The 17,724-nt window shown below is 45.8% G+C and overlaps 1 protein-coding gene across 1 annotated transcript in view; it reads left to right on the top strand.

Moving 5' to 3' along the window:
* UBAC2 (UBA domain containing 2) overlaps positions 1–13,711 on the top strand; it is a 172,234-nt gene extending 158,523 nt beyond the window's left edge. Inside the window, exon 9 of the mRNA XM_019663688.1 lies at positions 12,413–13,711. Within this exon, the coding sequence (XP_019519233.1) occupies positions 12,413–12,520 (108 nt within the window). The 3' untranslated portion in view covers positions 12,521–13,711. The remainder of the gene's footprint in view (positions 1–12,412) is intronic.
* The last annotated feature ends 4,013 nt before the right edge of the window (positions 13,712–17,724 follow it).

Here is a 17,724-nt window from a genome sequence, read left to right as displayed (position 1 = left end):
TGGAAATTGTTTTTTTGGTGAAAGGACATTTTAGAGTTAGTTGATGAAATTGGACTGTAGGTTAGTTCATTGTTTTCTATTATCGAACTTCTAGATTTGGTATCTGTACTGACTGTGGTCAGTCTTGTTCTTAGAATATTCTTGTTCTTAGAAAATAAAATACATACTGAAATATTAAGGGGTAAAGGGACACAATGTAGGCAACTTCATCTCAAATGGCTCAAGAAACATGTGTGAGAATGTGTATGTATAAACAAAGAGAATGAAAGAGAAACAGCAGCTGTGGCAAAATAACATTTGCTGAGCCTGGATGAAGAGTACTCAGGGGTCTTGGTGCTATTATTGAAATTTTTCTGTAAGTTTGAAATTCTTTCAAACTAGAATTTTAAAAAATACATAAGAGTAAGTTTAGAGCATTGCAATAACAATACTTCTAAATTTCCTTCTGCATGTGATGCTCTCTTCTCATGAAAGCAAATCACGGTCAGCAATTCATAGCTGGTCACACCATCCAGGCCATCACCTCCTCCATCCCTGTCCCCAGAGTAAACAAATGCCATTCTGACCCAAGTCACCCGGTCCCTGTAGCAAATCTGTGTCCTGACTTTTTCGGGAACTCAAGAGGAGCCCCTGGGTAGGGCCCCCACTGCCACCCTGGATTAGGCCATGACAAAAACTTTGAAAGAAACCAGTGGACTGTGCCTGTGAATTGATCCAGCCTCTCAGATCATTTCAGCAACTCTTTAGGATTGAGCAGTGGATTGAAGAGCCACACATAGTTCTCTTCCACCTCCAGTAGAGAAATTCTAGAAAAACGTTATCCCCACAATAAGAAAATAAAGCCCAACAGCTCAGCATTTGTAAGGTATTTATGATAACAGGTTTAAAACATAAGCTAATACTCCCAAATTCAGGTGAAAAGAAATGGAATCCTGTTCCGTTACTCTTAACTTCACAGAACCTCAGGCCATATTCCTCACTGAGCAGCCGTTAACCGTGTGAGGTATTAAAAGGTGAGACAGTTCTTAGTTTTGGCATTTTGAAAAATAAGATAACAAGAGAATGTGTGCAATTGAAGTCTTGAGGGCTTTTTAATGAATCATTTTCCTTGATCCTCCCAGAATGACAACAGTGAGGTTAACAGGTTGTGAATATCAGTATAAAACAGCATTTAATCCTTCTGTGCTGTGTTATGAAGAGATGTAACTACATGAAAGGTGGTTTTTAACGTATGCTTCCTTATTCATTGAGTTTCTAAATCTTGTTTTTGGGGGGTTTCTTGACTACCTTGAAAATGGCCATTATAGACTGTTACTGTGTGAAGACACAGTCCTCCTTGGCATTATTTATTATGTAGATGCCTGGTAGTTCTTGTGGTAGGTAAAAACGATTGTTCTTGCCCTCAAGACATTTACAATAACATTCAGAAATGTATAGTTAATATATAACCTCCTGGTTAGTTTGTTGAGGCTGGATATTATCTACAATATTTGTTAGTAACACATCAAGACACCTCAAATTAAAATGTTTTTATGCTTAATTTTTCAGTTAATTGTGCTATATTTTCTTTATTTAATATCTGCCATGTAATTTTAATGCATTAAGAAACTGAGTAATTTTCTAAGCCAAAAAAAGTAGAAATGATTGAGTTTTTTCTGATGTAAACAAATACTTCAGGAATTTTAGTGCAAGTTGTTTAAGACAGGAAATGGAGGAGTCCATCTATTTTGAAAACAAAAAATATTCTAAGAAAGAACGTGCATCCCTTATTAAATCTAGTACTAGTCTAACATACAGCCACAGAAATTTTTGGCCACCTTTTGTACTTTTGCTACTATTAAGTTTCTGGATTTTCAGTTCTTCACAATCCACTCCTCATTTTTCAATGAGCAGACCCCAACCCAATGACAATTCATCACCCTTTGCAGATGTTACCCCAGCCCTTTTTAAGAATATGCCAAAACCAAAACCAAGCACCACCCAATAACTTTTTAATAATCAAATGTCTACTATCTTAAAAATAAGTGTGTGTATATATGTAAATTTCAATTTCTCTTTTCCTTTTTTTCTTTCAACCAGGGATTTTTATACTATACCCATACTCAAAATTAACAAATAATGAATTTTGTCATACTGGCTTCATTTTTTTTTTTAATCAAAAGGTAAAAAACTTACCACGTTTATCTCTCTCAAATCCTTTCCAAGCTTAGAAAATGACCTTTTGGTTTATGCTTAATGGGGGACACAGGTAAATTCAAACAAGGAAGTTAAGACTAAACCCAAAGCTAGGACTTCACAAAAGGGAGATAAACATGGACTGTTAACAAATTTTACGTCCTTTCTTCCATTTACGCTGTCCTGCCTTTTATTCAGCCAACAGTTACCAACTGTCTGCTGTGCACGGGCCAAGCATTGGGCTAGGTTCTTGAAATGCAGAGATAAATAAAGCTAGTTTCCTGACCTCAGATGGTGCAGAGCCCAGGGCAGGGAGCCAAGTAAGGATCCAATGCAATTGAAGCTGAGAAGGATTGCCAGTGCTGGGAGGGTTGGGAGCAGTGGCATTTGTGAAGACGTGGCATGGCGAAAAGTGCATTCAGTTGGGGGAGGGACAGGGGCAGAGTTGGATTGGAGGGTGACTGGGGGGCACTGTCTGGGAAAGGGGCAGGACAGGCCCCCCAATGGCCTTTGATCATGCATGGACTTCTGCCTTATGCTGCAGGCACTAAAGAACCGTGACAAGGTTTGAGACAGAATTACATCATTGAGGTTCCCTGGAGGATGGACTAGACATGGAGGGAAAGGTGTATTATAACCATAACTATGTATGTAATTTCTTTCCCCCCTGCCCAGGAAATATGTTACATTCGGGGTGCTTACAGGACTGTTGCCCAGACGAGACTTGTTACCACTTAGTACGTTTATAGTACATGAGACCCCCCATGTGGATCCCAGTCATGTCCTCGGAAATATCCTGTGACCCAAGTGAAAGAGAATGGCTTCAAAGCACACAGACACGTTCAATCTCACCTGATAGACAGCAAAATGTATTTAGCAGGAGAGACTCTAAATCTCAGTGAGGTTCTCTTCCCATCTCAGGAGTCCTCACCACTGTCTCCCAAAAAAACCCACTAACCTCCGAAATACCTTATAAAACAGTCTTCTCACTAATATGTGTTTGTTTTGAGGCGCATTTTGTGCTTCTGCTCTAGTGACTTGCACGTTATCTTTTTCATCCAGTAGGCAGTGAGCACCTTGAGGGCTGATACCATCTCTTCCTCATTTCTTACCCAACACAGAGCCTGACACATAGAAGGCGCCCCAGCAGCGATTAGAGCAGGGCTGAACATGGCAGTGTGATCAGTGGACTTCTCTTTCAAAAGAACACTTGTTTTCACTTAATAATGTGTTAGACAGTGGCACCATGTCAGACTTTTCCGTCTCTAATGCTAAAAGACTGGAAATGTTGTTTTCTAAGAAAACACCAAAGTTAAATGTCTTCAAATGAAATATTGGGTGGCAGTCAAATAATGAACTAACTTTTGAAGGGTGCCTAACTCTGCTGAGCTCTCCAAAAATTATAAGCAAAGGAGCTTATGCAGCCTGTAGCGAGGGTCTTCTCAATACCAAAACCTGAACCAAACAGGAGAGTGCAAAGATAAGGGGCCACTGAGCAGCCTGGAGCTGGGCAGGAACATAAAATAACTACAAACAGCTCTCGCACCAAGAGATGTGATCACAGGGGTTCAGCAGTTCTAAGAAGGAGAAAGTGCTAGGGGACAGAGCTGCCCTGACCCGCAGCGACCTGGTGGTGAGCTTGCCGCAGGGGCAATACGGTAGGAGGGGGGGGCGTGCCTTTATAAATTCATGCGATGGTTACAGTGAAGGGGAGGGAAGGGCAAGCCGCAGCTCCTGTAGCTTCTCCCAAGATGCTTCTCCTGGCAGGGAGGCTTGTGGCCCCCGGGACGTTGCCTACCACGAACGAGCAACCCAGCATGGGGTTGGGTCGGGCCACCTTCCAGGTTGGCATCGCTTTCTGCAAAGCGTCAGAATTTGAGAAGTAAGAACCAAAAAAATCCTTTTGTTTTTGACACACTTAGCTAAAGGGAAGTTAAAGAAAACCACAGTCTTGAACAAAACAAACAGAGGAGTATTGTACCGAGAGGAATTGCTATAAATCTCACTGGAAAGAATGTCCTATTTCACTTGTCTCAAAAAGTGGTGGAATTGAAAGTAGAGTGCCAAAGTGGGAATTCTTTTATTTTCTTAAGAATTATCTTGAGATAGTAGGGACACGTGTCCTAATCATCGAGAATGTTTGTGTGGTTTTATTGAAAGGAAAACTGATACAGGTTTATCTTCATCCCTGTAGGTTTCCTTTCTCATTCATCGTGGTCTCCCTTTGAAAAGCATAATATTGGAAAATGTATTCCACCTTGTTCTCCTTTGGAGTGCTGTCAGATGACAGTGACAGTGCTGTCCTGTGGGGCCTGCTCCCATCCAAGTTCCCACACCTCACGATGGCCCCTGGGGCTGTGGCACCCGGGCCTCGGGCCACGGGAGGCAGCTGAGGGGTCCTTGATGACGACCAGCTGACAGAGTTGAAGGTCACTAGGGGCACCTTCCACAGATGCGCCTCCACAGCAGTGATAAGGCTAAGCTAGGATCTCAGTGCCAGCCTCTCCTTACTATCCCTGACGTTGACTTGTCTCTGACCCCTGCCTCTCGGAAGTCACATCTTCAGCTGGAGATGTTACCTTTGGGTAACTGTAGCTGCTCTGAACAAGCTGATGTGTAAGACAGAGAAAGCATTCACTTCACTCTTTTGGGCTAGTAAACCAATGATGTCTGGTTTCTACAAGAAGTTAGAGAAAAGGATCGTTCAGGGTTTTAGACTAGAAACCAAGATGAACTCTGATGTTTTGTGGCGAGAATTTTCAGATGGAAACTTCCCTGTGATACACAAGCAAAAGGAGGAAGAAGGTTCTTACTGTGCTCTGAAACAGAGGCGGAATCAGTTGACGGAAATGCTTTTTAGAAAATTCCTATGGGGCATTTTTGAAGTTTTCCAAACAGACTTGTTTTGCACTGGTCTCAGCCTAGCAATAATCATCAGGAAACTTTGAGAAAATAAATGTTTATTACTTGTAAGACCTAGAAATTACACAGCACGCCTGGGGCCACACAGTGAGGTCCACAGTAGAGAGAGCAAGACAGCGAGATGGGGACAGGAGAGGGGGGAGAAAGAGAAGTGCTGGCATGTAGGGGCCTGGGGTCCTGCTTTTATTGGGGTTAAAGGTGGGGATCTAGGGTTTCATGGGCTCCTCTCTTCCTTGGTGAATTTAAAACATAAGAGTGGGAATTTACAGTGCTGGAAGAGAAAAAAAACAACTGGCCCAAATAAATGGTCAGTTATTGAAATCAACCAAGATCTCTAAAACAAAGGAACCTCGGTTGGGGGAAGCAGCCTGACTCTTTATCTAATGTATGGCTGGCAATGCGTTTATTCCAGATAGCCATCACTGAAGTGGATGCCTGGGCAACCAAAGCGTAAGTCAGGAACTTGCATTACAAAAAAGAAAAACAAAAAACCAACTGCCAGTGCTTACACAAGACTCCTGCGAACCTGCCAGGCAGTACTGAGTGAGATGCAAAGTGTGCATTGGCCTTGCTCTTGACTCTGCCTAAATCAGAAAACGTCTCTACCTTAGCATCTTCTTTTCCGGTATTCAAAGTGTTTTACCAGCTTTCTCATTTTGCCCTCAAGATGTTTACTGGTTGTCTTCCCCCAGTGGATCGTCAGCTCCTTAAAGAACTCACATCGCTAAACTTACACTCCTTCTCTGACCGATGCCCAAACACCTCCTGAGTGCTACAGTCTGTAGCAAGTGCGGTACCAGCCCGCTCGGAGCCCACCATCTGCCAGGGAGAGCAGCCTGAGTCTCTGAGCCCAGCCCACTGCGGTTCCTCAGGGCAGGCCGTAGCACAGCGGAGACGGTCCGTAAATACCCGTTGAATTCATGACATCCCTGTACTTTCACAACTTGGTTTCAACTGATGAGGATGCATTTTTATCTTCTGGTCAAATAAGATCAAGAGATTTTACATTGGTATTTTCTCTTCCCTTAGATATTAGATCTGATCAGGTAATAGTTCTCATTGCAGTCGCTGAACTAAAAAGACAGGAAACAGCCTGGAGAGAAAACAAATTAGGTTTTCAGTGTGGTTTAATATGGTTTAATATATTTAATAAAATAGCATGCTTTGGATGGGGAGAGAGGGAGACCGAATATCTATAAATACCATTATTTATGTGATTATCAGAATTGACTACCATATTTCCCCATGTATAAGACACTCTCATGTATAAGACACACCTTAATTTTGGGGCCTGAAATTTGAAAAAAACTATATTACATAAAGTTATTGAACTCAAGTTTTAGTCATCATAAAAGTCATACAACTCCTCATCACTGTCAAAACTCCCAGCCATTAGCTTGTCCTCATCTGTGTCTGATGACGAATACCTGTCTTCACATATTGCCTCTCATGGCCTTCTTCTGCCGTGGCGTTTTCAGTAGGGTTTCTTCTTCCCATAGCCAGTCTCAGATTGTTTTCTCAGTTGGAGGAGGACCAAACTTACGTTCAGCAGCACGATTTCCATTCACTTTTGCAAACTGGATCACTTTTAACTTGAATTCAGCACTGTATGAAAATCTTTTCTGAGCCATTTCTGGGCAGAACGTGGCAAAACGTAACCTACTGTAATATACTGGTAACAAGTGCGAAACAATGAGCGCAAAGACAACAAGCGCGAAAAAGCGGGAAATGCAAGTAAAAAATCTACAACCACCGTATAAGATGCACCCAGTTTTTAGACCCCAAATTTTTCGGAAAAGGGTGCGTCTTATACATGGGGAAATACGGTATTCCTAGAATTTATACAGGTATAAAGTAAGGGATTTCCAAGAGTGACCTTTTGTTAGAAGCTTTTGCTCACCTTTTTAAAAGAAGACTTTTCCTATCTTCCTGACTTCATTCGATCTCATCACATTAGCTTTCTTGGGCCAATTCTTGTTTATGTCATTTAAGTGCTAGATAGGTTGCAAATTCCCTTGCGTTTGGTTTTAAGGGTGGCATATTTAGCCGTGGCGGTGTACCTGTGGGTGTCCTTAGCTGTGGAGCCAATGTTTAATCAGGTGCCTAGCATCTGGGGGAACATAGGCCTCTCCCTTAATGACTAACCATGATCCCAGAGTGGTTGGCTTTTCCATTCCCAGACTTCCTTCCAACCACTCCGTGCTAGCCATGGCCCTCTCTGAAAACAAGCCTGCGTTTGATCGTTGTAAAACACACATCAGTTCTTTGACCAACAAAGGATATAAAACTAGTAAAGTGGAAGCAGTTAAAGTGAATGCCAAAAACAAAACCCAAGGGTGGTTTCGTCACGCTGTCGGTTTTGTCAGTCTGTGAACTGAGGCCTGAGAGTTTCAGAGGGAGGGATCTTCACACACCCAGGCCTGGCCCAATCGCTGTTCAGCAGGATAATAATTATCATAAGCGGTAATGCTCACTGAGCACCTGCTGTGTGCCAGTCACTGTTCTAGACCTTTCACACGTGCATCTCTCACCCCCAAAACTGTGAGAAAACTAAAAGCTGAGGCTTTAGTCACCTGCCTGGGGTCACACAGTGAATACATGGCCAGCTGGAGCCTAACTCCAGAGCTCAGGCTCTCCCTGCCACTGACCGGGTCCCCACATGCCAGCAGCAGGACCTGTGATGATTCTCTTGCACTGGGGTCAGATCTAAAACAGCTGCCAGTCTCCCCTGTGTTTTTATTTTAAGGAACTGCGAATGTGTGGAACCCCGTCTACATTTTGCTTACCTGACCACTGGTCTGCCTAGGCCTCAATTTTCTCTTTCTGCCATTTGAGCACAGGAACTCATGTGTCACTGGCTAATAAGCACGTCACACAGAAACAGTAACGAATTGTGCTAGGATTGGGCAAGTTGGCCTCTCCACACAGATAAATGTTAAGGTCTGCAGCACTAATTGTTAGCATCCATCCAAGAGAGCTGTAAATGCCTATTCTCTGTGTTGCTGGGTTATGCCCCATTCCGTATCATCTGTTCTGTGAACCACTGAACCATCCAAAGAAGAGACAGCAATAGAATGCGTGGCCATCTTTCAGTGCCGTGGGGGCCCCATCCATACATTCTCCTCTGCGGGGTGGGAGCAGTTAGGAAATACCGTCGGAACCCCTCTGTTTATTTCTGTCTTTCATGGCTAATTATTATCCACATACCCAAGCCCAAGCATATGCAATTTCATTTTTCCATGGATGTTTACAGTTTTGGACACTAGGGAAAACTTATGGATACCTTTCCTTAGTGCAGTTGTTTTTAAAAGAAGAACTATGTTAACACTATTTCTACTTCCTAGGTTTCTTCCTCTGGTCAGCAATGAGGGTGACTGGTTAGCTCAGTTGGTTAGAGTGTAGTGCTGATAACACCAAGGTTGCCGGTTCGATCCCCAGCATGAGCCACTGTGAGCTGCGCCCTCCCTAAAACTGTGCCATTGTAGCATGAAAGCAATGTATAACCAACAACCATGGCTGTTCCCCAATAAAATTAAAAAAAAAAATACCAGCAATGAAAATTTTCCAGTCACACTTGTCTTCTCACCCCTAAAAAACACAAAAAGCTGCAAAGCCAGGATGAACAGCCAGCCTCTATGAGCTTGTAACAGCAAACACTCTCTTCAGCAAAGACCTGCAAGAAACCCAGCTTAGGTGTGAAAACCAGCGAAGTAGTTGTTTGTGTATGAACTCGAGAAGCCTCACGTGTAAAGGAAGCTTTTCTCCTCACAGTGGGCATCCCTTACCACCTAGGACACACTCCAGCTGCCCCAGGCCTGAGGACTTTTCCCTCTCCGGGGCGGGGCAGGCCCTGCATGGCCTGGGGCCTGCAGTGGGTGCTGCTGCCCTGCCTTGGTGTCTGTATGGCCAGCTCACCGTCAGCATTTTCTGGATTAACTGCAGATTATAAATCACAAAAATTTGCCAAATAGATGTGTTCCTGCCTGCCAAGTACGAAGAAGCAGCCAGTCCTTAGCTATGCTTAAAGTGCTAAACATGCGAAAGAAGTGACAATGAGTGTAGTGTTCACCATGCTGCTCAGAGTCATTATGAATGGCCACGTTGTTGGGCCCTGGTGTCATGTTTGCGGGTGACAGAGAGAGGGCAGGGAGAGCGGCCCCCTTCCTCACCGGGCTGCGTTTGCTCCACTAAAGACCATAGCCCTTAACTGTAGCTCCCTCTCGCAGTGTGTATCAGGGCAGAAGCAGCAAAGTGAGTAACACTCAGTCTAAAATGCCCCCAAAGAAAGGGAAAAGTGTGAATTCTGAGAACTGAACGGCAAAACTGATGTTTCATGTCTGGCAGAAGCCTAAAATAGTTTACCAAGCAGATGACTTGTGAACATTAAGGAGTGTTGTGGTCTGACGGCACCAAACTGATCCTGTTGACACAGGATGTCACCAAGACATTTGACAACATCTCATCACCTTAAGAGATATGTTGGTGACATGCACAACAGATAATGATGTGAAGTGGGTTGAAACTGGTTAAAGATCTCCCAGAAAATGTTGATTAGCCACCTGAATAGGAAGCGAGTTCTCTGGCGAGTTCTGGGCTTTATCCTTGATCTTGCCCACTTAACGTTTCCATCGATGATAACTTGAATGGCATTGTAGAGGTTTGCTCATCAGAATGGGGATGATACAAGTTTGCAGGGGCTGATTAGCCTCGTAGACAACAGAATTTAAACTGAAAATAGTTTTGCTGGGCTAGAAAACAATCAGGAAAAATTTAATAGAGATGTGTACAGTCCTAAACCTGGAAAATCAAGTCTAAATGGATAGGGTGGACTTGAGAAGCCTGGCCTGAGATCATTTCATGTGAAAATGCCTGAGCATTTCTGGCAGGCTCCAACTTAAAACTTAACTGGCCACTGCAGTACAATGTAGCTACATACACAAGGGCACGTGCACATACAAATACAGACGTGTACACACTACTAAAGCATTCCTCTACTAAGGGCTGCAATTCCAGACAGACAACAGTCTGGCTGCCCTTTGCCCTGGTCACATCATGCCATGTGCTCAGTTCTGGGTACCGTATTCTGAGATGGCTTAAAAGGGCAAGCATTGAAAGGCAGTGGCGGGGACCTGGGCTGGAAAGTGCTGGGTACCAAGACGAAAGAATGAACAAAAGCAGCCTGATTCTCAGAAAGCTTACAATACAGTGAGTGGTGTGGAAAAGCAATCAACCCTACAAATACAAGTAACAGTCACAGCCGTGAGGAGCACAGAACAGAGGTCAGTGGGGCCATGAGACTTCTACTCTGGGGATCCTCCTAATCTGGGAGCCACAGGAAAGGGCCAAGCACCCTGAGATCCTATGAATGAAGAGGCATTAAGCAGGCCAAGGACAGAGGAAAAGAGCCTTCCAGCAGAGGAGACACCACCAGTGCAGGTGGGGGACATGGCGCCAGGTGGCCTGGGACAGACCAAGAGTCAGGGTGTTGGCCTGGAGAAGCGGAGCGGGGAGGGGAGGAGGTGGGCAGCCTTTAGACACGCAGGGCTTCGCGCAGAAAAGGGAAGGGAGTGTTTTCTGTTACTTTACAGGCAAAATGAGTGCCGTTACAGTGCCACCGATGGCAACTAGTGAGAGGCAGAGTCTCTCCCTTGGAGGAAGAGCTTTCTGTCTTGGCCAGTCTGAATGTCCATGACATTCTTGAGTGGGAAAGAAAACTAGAAGATTCCTGCCATTCTGTCCACACGATCCGTCAACCCAGGGAGCTGAGCTGGAAATCACCTGCAGGCACTGACTGACTGTTCCTTTAGAAAACAGCTGTCAGGGGTTTCTGACCACAGCCCATTGCATACATATGTGTGAATATAAAGAACTGAAATGAAATTTTATAGAAGGAAGACCCTCGCTACACACATTTTTCTTTAATCCTAGTCTTAACCCACTAACTGTTCCTGACCCACTAATGAGGGATCACCGCCTCAGTTTGAAAAACACTAGCTAGAACCCCAGCTTCTGAGAAGTGTCCCCTGTGTGCGCTTTTCTCAGCTGGGTGAGCCCTTCCCTAAGGCTCCTTGAGGGACACGGTGTCTGGGGATCTGAGCCTGGGCGGTGCCCGAGACGTTACTCCACATCGCCTCCCCCACCCAGCGCCCACTTCTTCCTCTCCTGCCACGCCCTGCTCTGTCCCCCCTTCCCCCCACCTTCGCACACTCACACATGCACCTTGACTCCCCTCAGCAGGGGGAGGAGAGGGAAAGAGGCCAATATCCACATTCTCTTTCCACTGAGCAGCACCAAACACATTGTTTTCTACAGAAAACAAGATGAGAAATGGCGACTGAGTCCTCAGTCAGTCCACACATGTTGTTGAAAAATCTCAACTTTTGTAAGAGCATCACTTTTTGCTATATATTATTGTAAATGTCGTGGAGTTTAATGTAAGTACAAAAAGTAGATGCCTCGTCCAGGGTCATAAATAGTTTTATCATACATTTTTAAATGGGAAAATAGGTTATGAATACACTTTAGTAATTCTTGTCTATTTTGACCATGGAGACTGCTTGTATGGAAAAGTACAGGAAACCTCTATATTCACAGATTCAGGATTTGTGGTCCAAAAAATGCACGCTTCATCCTCCCTGCCTTTACGGCTTCAGCTTCATCCTTCCCGCGGTCCTGCCCCCGGTCCTGCCCCCGCGCCGCCCCGCTTTGCACTTGGCTCCTGCTGCCTGCAGGGCAAGGGGCTCAGCGAATGTGGCCGCTCATGTACGCACAAAAGGTACGGGCACCCACAGGGCCATCTTTGGCTGCGTGATGCCAAGAACTTAAAGGCACTTCTGTCGTCGGTGTCTGCCAGTGTCACAAGTAAATCTTCAGTGAACCAGTTGTTGGCGTGCGTGAGGAAATGGGACTTGATAAGTTATTCCTCAGGAGTCAGATTTGCCCCTGAAGGTGGTGGGAGGCAAGTGAGCCGGGGCTGCGTACACAGCCCTGCTTTCCAGTCCCACGGGCTCAGCCACCCTCTGCTCGTCCTGGCAGGTCACTTCCTCACCCCACCCCCACCCCCGAACCTCATTCCTGTCCTAAAAGGAGGAGTAAATGAAATAATTGTATTAATTGTATCTGTTGGCTATATATAGTATCACTTTAAAATGTTGTGCCTGTTAATGTTTTTTTACACATCGGATTTCACACTGAAATGAAAAGTAGATCGTTTTTTACCCTGTCCTACAACACTCACGTGAAGAACATTTGGGGACTGGTGTATTAGTGGCAGTGTCGTCAGCCTCATCAGGTTTCTGGTTTTCTTTCTGTACAGGTTGCCCGGCTCATGGAGATGGGATTTTCCAGAGGTGACGCTTTGGAAGCCCTGAGAGCATCAAATAATGACCTTAATGTGGCTACCAACTTCCTGTTACAGCACTGACATCCCGGCCAACAACCCTGGGAGTGGCCAAGCTGCTCACCACAGCAGGCACCGTCCCCACTACTGCATCAGCCCAAGGACCCAGCATGGACCATCTGGCGCTGATGTTCTCATGTCCTTCTGGGCACAGGGTGGCCCCGCTGCTGTATTCCTTAATTCCAAGATCGTTCCTGTTGAGTATTGAAAATTAGTTTCAATACTCTAAGTTTGCCGTTAAATTAGCATGTGTTTTCTATTTTATTTTCTTATTGGGTTTTTTCCTTAGTTTGGAGAATCGTCACTCGTTTCTAATGTGTTTAAACTGCATTAAAATTGGAGATAATCGGAAAGCGGTTGAATAGCACTCCAGATGGGAAATGACTGCTATTGTAATAGTATTCTTTTTATTATAATGCATCATCCTACAATATAACTGTTGATAAGTGCTATAAATGAGAAAGGGGCATATTATTCAGAAAGGACGTGTCAGATTATTCCTCGTGGACTTTCCTCATCACTACCTTTTTTTTCTCAAGTTTGCTTTCAAACCCCAGTGGCTGTTCAGTGTCCACACCCCTGCAGGGGGAAGTACCTCTGCCACGCACCGCCCTGGCCGGGCCTAGGGGAGGAGGGAGGGGCAGAGCACTAAGCCCTACTCTGCACTGTTCAGCCATCCCTGCCCAGGGACGTTTTCCCACCTCCTTCTCCCCACTTCTGTTAAAAAATAACAATAATAATCACCAAATCTAGGTTCTGGAGTACTCCACAAAACTTAACTGGAGTTAGTTTTGCTCAGAGTATCCACAGTTATCTACTCAGGCTAGGGGTGAAAGTGGGACAAATCGAAAACAAAGAACAGTGGGCAGGCTGGAGAAACAGTGCCTAAGCCGAGTGCTCAGCGACTGGCCTGGTGCGGGCTCAGCCCTAGAACAGAAGAGAAAGTGCTTTGGCCGTCAGCTGCAGGGCCAGCCCCTCGGGATGCAGGGGATGACGGGGACCTGTGCATAAGGCACAGTAGGCTGCAGAGGGTGCCGTCACAGAGAGCGGTGGGAAGGCCAGAGGTGGACAAGCATGAAAAGATCTAAAGTAGGGTGACTCTTGAGAGATTTATGGAGATTGTGCAATGATTGCGTTCCACAAAACGAGCAGAAATATATCAAATTGATGTAAATTTGGACATGTATGATACAATAAAGTTTTTCATGTGTTTTCCCTTTGGGTACTTTTTATTAGACTTACCTAAACAAAACTTTGTTCTAGGCTGTACTATTTATTACCAAAAAACAATGCCAGACTGCTCCTCTTCCTTTAGAAGATTTGGGTGCTTTTTTTAAACCATCTTGCTCTTGCAAGTACACCTGGCCCCGTGAGGCCCCATTGTTAGGTTTGTCTGGGCCTTCGGCTGCCTAGAATGGACATGGAGGTCCCAAGCACAGGCTGCGAGGACAGTTGACAGCAGTAGGGAACGTCCCCAACTGTGTGCACTGACCGAGGGCAAGTACAAGACAGGCTGAGAGTGTGCTGACAGTGTACTCACGTACGACCTCCGAGACAAACCCACCCTCTGTACTTCCCAGGCAGAAGGTCTCGGGAAAGAACAACCACGTCCTGTGTTCCTTCTCGCCTTCGAACAGCACCTAGCAAAGCAAAACCAAACCAGAGGCCAAATTCTCAAGACTTTTCATTGCTTCTTTCCCAGAGGATGGGGAACAAAGAGCCTCACTGCAGGGACCACAGTGTGAGGCCTTCGTTAAGAAGGATTAACCACCCCGAAGCTCCTGTTTGTTTTCTGGTCAGGATGCCCTCCTAAATACGATTACATTTCAGAGATCCGCGTCCTGCCAAAAACAACCTTAGTGACCTCTCCACATCAGTCCTTCAATTTAGAGAATAGAAACTGAGGTCAGTGTAGTTGGGGTGACCATAGGACATACACCCAATAGTGGCAGGTCTGAGACACCCTCAGGTTTTTCCTGACATCTTTCAGCTTTTTCAGTTCCCTACAGCTTCCAAGGTCTCCCCCACTCAGTGGCGAGCGTCACTTTCCATCCTTTCCATGTAACCACCAGGCCATGTTCCCCCTTCATCAATCACCACCCTCTAGGACATCCCTATCTCCCCCCTTCCAAACACAGCCTCCCATGTGTTGGAATTCTTACTCTTGGGCATGTTTCGTTCCTTCCTGGAGTTCCCATACCTGGCCTACGCTTGCTTCCTGCAGATTTTGATGCAAACTGCCGCTGTCTGCCGTAGGAGTTTGAAAGCCTGAGAACACCCACACCTGTTGTCAAGACACCTGGATCTCTTTCAGGCTAATATCTTTCCTCTCCTAAAGGAAAACCTTTTGTGTTCCAGGCATAGTGACGCATGCCAGAGGGGGGCATCAGCGAGCCATTTGGTTTGGTTTCCTAAGATCTAGAAGAAGATCACTTAGGCTTTTGATTTTGTGCAAATGGTAATAGATTGGGCCTAATTATCAAGGGGGCAGATACCAGGTTGTGAAATGGATGAGGAAGAAGGGAAAAAAAATTGTAGCGACACCTCCACGTCCGAAATAAAGGAAAACCTACCTCTGAAGTCCTGATTCATAAACCTGGACTGAGTTTGGGATTAGAAAGGTAAAAATTTTAGGAAATTGAGCACAAAGTTGTGAATGCATTCCGGAGTCATTTAGAACATTTCTGAGTCCCTGAGTTTATGTTCCTACAACAGTTCTTAAATAGAAATGAAAGCGTCTAAATTCTAAACGTAAGTGTTTTACTTTAATCAGGTAGCTTAAGTGATATTTAACTTGTGAGAATCAAAAGGTTGTTTTCTTCACAGTCCCCTCACCCATATAGTGTGTTTATAAAGGGATGGACCATGAATGTCAAAATGGGCTTTCTAGCTCAGACTAAAATTTGAGTTCTTAAACTATACTCTTCTGTGTAAGAAAAGTTGCCAGAATCATGTGAATTTACTAACCTGCTTGATATAACAGTATCTAATGGGGAACCCCCAAGAGCTAAATGTTGATGGTGCTGGATTTCAGACAGAGAGACTGGGGGGCGGTGGCAGTGAGGAGGGACAGATGTGGTGTGGGCCTAAAGAGGCTGGGGGAAGTGGTCACTAGATGTTCAAAATCAATCTGAAAAGCGCCAGGAATTAGAGAACTAGATTGGGAGTCCTGTGATATTGATAACAAAGTTTATTGGGTAACTGAAAATATGGCAAGGAGAGAAGAGAGTTACTTTAACAATGGAATCTTAAGGAATTTCTAGTGCAGGCAGAGAAAGAGAAGTAGGGGAATCAGGAGAGGGCAGCCCCATAGGGAGGTAAGACTATCTAGGAGGGGTGATCACGATGGTGGGTGCTGCGTGGCAAGGTTGGGCAAGGTGGTGTCAGCCCAGGGACGACAGGCTCCAGAGGGCGAGAGCTGGAACATGAGGACAGGGGAGACAGCAGCGGTGGTTTGCATGGGCTCGTCCGGGAAATCTGGCAGGGAAGGAAGAGGAAAGAGAGGCTGTTCCTGGGTCAGCTTGTAAGTCAAGGTAAACGAGCCAGTGATGAGAGACCCTGAGATCAAGCCCCAGAAAAAGGTGTGATGAAGTCCAGCGAGGAGGGGTCAACCTTGGAAACCAGGAAGGACACTTCAGTCCTCTGGACCTAGAGGAAGGAGACAACTAAGGAAACTACAGGTGAGTCATAAACTAAAGAGTCAAGTTGAAGAAGCTCAAGTGGTAGTTTCAAGATTCTTAATAACGAAGGAAGTGAGGGTGGGAAGTCCGCCATGGGGCTAGGAGCTTTAGGACAGTGGACGCCATAGGGTGCAATTACGGTGGATAAAGAAAACACAAGGATCTATACTGGCCGGAAACAAGGGCTTTGACCACTTTTGTTTACTGTCTGCCGAGCTCCCAGGAAAGGCCGTGGGAATTTCCAAGCCCTGAGCAATTTGCACAGGAATTCGGACAGTCCCAGACACTAGCTCCAGGACTGGCCCCCCATGGTGTCTTCAAGCCGGCCCACAACTTCCCAGGGAAGCTGATAGGTTCTGTGACCTTTCTCTCTGTTCTGAGCTGCCCTGCAAGTTGCAGGAGAGAAGCAGGAGGAAAGAGCATCCCAGATCCTGAGGGAGGAGGAGGGCAGAGGGGTCTTCCCAGACCAATCCCATGCTTCCCGCCAAGACACCCTGGTTCTCACCCAAACACAAGACCGCCTTCGGGACTCTGGGATTCCTCCAAAGTCAGGACGAGGGACTGTCTCCAAGTGGCCAGACCCAGATAGCCCAGGGCCTCTGACTTCACCACAGCAAAACAAAGGAAGCTGCAAACGTATTGCAGCGTGACCCAGAACCCACAGTCACCCAAACTAGAGAAAACCTGCAGAATCCCCACCGCTTGGTCCAGGCGGGTTATGACTTCTCTATTCAGTCTAACTTCTGCCACTTTGCCCAGACTGAGTTTAGCACTTCAGATGTCAGGTAACCGCTGTGACAACTTCCCTCTCACTTTCAGGATGGGCTGTAAAGGGGAAAGAGTTATTAGAGGGCCGCTGGGAATGCCAAGGGGAAGACCCATGTTGTGTGGGGACAGGGGATCACAACTTCTTTGGGTGGGGGGCATCGCTTGGCCTCTTCTGGTCCCCCCCACCAGCCCCTTCAGAGGTTTCCTGTGCCCCCAGATGGGGGAAGCCCAGCCCAGGAGCCCTGGTGGCTGAATTTGCTATCTTACAAGATTTTCATTTCATTTATTTACAGAGAACGATGGTCAGTTTTGCTCTTTTTCTGTCCTGACAGTGCACCAAGACCGGACCTAGGAACGTCTTACCTGGGAAGATGGTCCAAGGTGAATAGAATGACAGATAAAGCCAAATACCCACCACTCCCAGCCTTCCCTTTTCTGATTGTTTGCATGAGGGACCATTTCAAATATTTATGGAATTTCTAAATTCAGAGCTCAAACCACTCCAAAATAATTTTTTTTTTTAAATTGAGGATAGGGCTGGCCAAGTGGCGCATTGGTTAAGAGCTGGCTTGGGATGCCAGAGGGCCCCGGTTCGGATCCCACATGTGAGGGCCATTGACACTGCCCTCCACAGCTAAGATGCTGAACAACAGCTCAACCTGGAGCTGGGCTGCCGGGAGTCACCGGCTGCAGCCCCTGTGGCAGTGGGTTGCCATGGGCTACCGTGTGTAGCCAGCAGCCAGCGTGAGTGGCCAGCAGCCGCAGTGAGCAGCCGTCCAG

The sequence above is a fragment of the Hipposideros armiger genome, unplaced genomic scaffold (genome assembly GCF_001890085.2).
Source record: "Hipposideros armiger isolate ML-2016 unplaced genomic scaffold, ASM189008v1 scaffold_397, whole genome shotgun sequence".
NCBI lineage: Eukaryota > Metazoa > Chordata > Mammalia > Chiroptera > Hipposideridae > Hipposideros > Hipposideros armiger.
The sequence above is the reverse complement of the archived record's forward strand: the minus strand, read 5'-3'. Positions and strand labels throughout refer to the sequence as shown.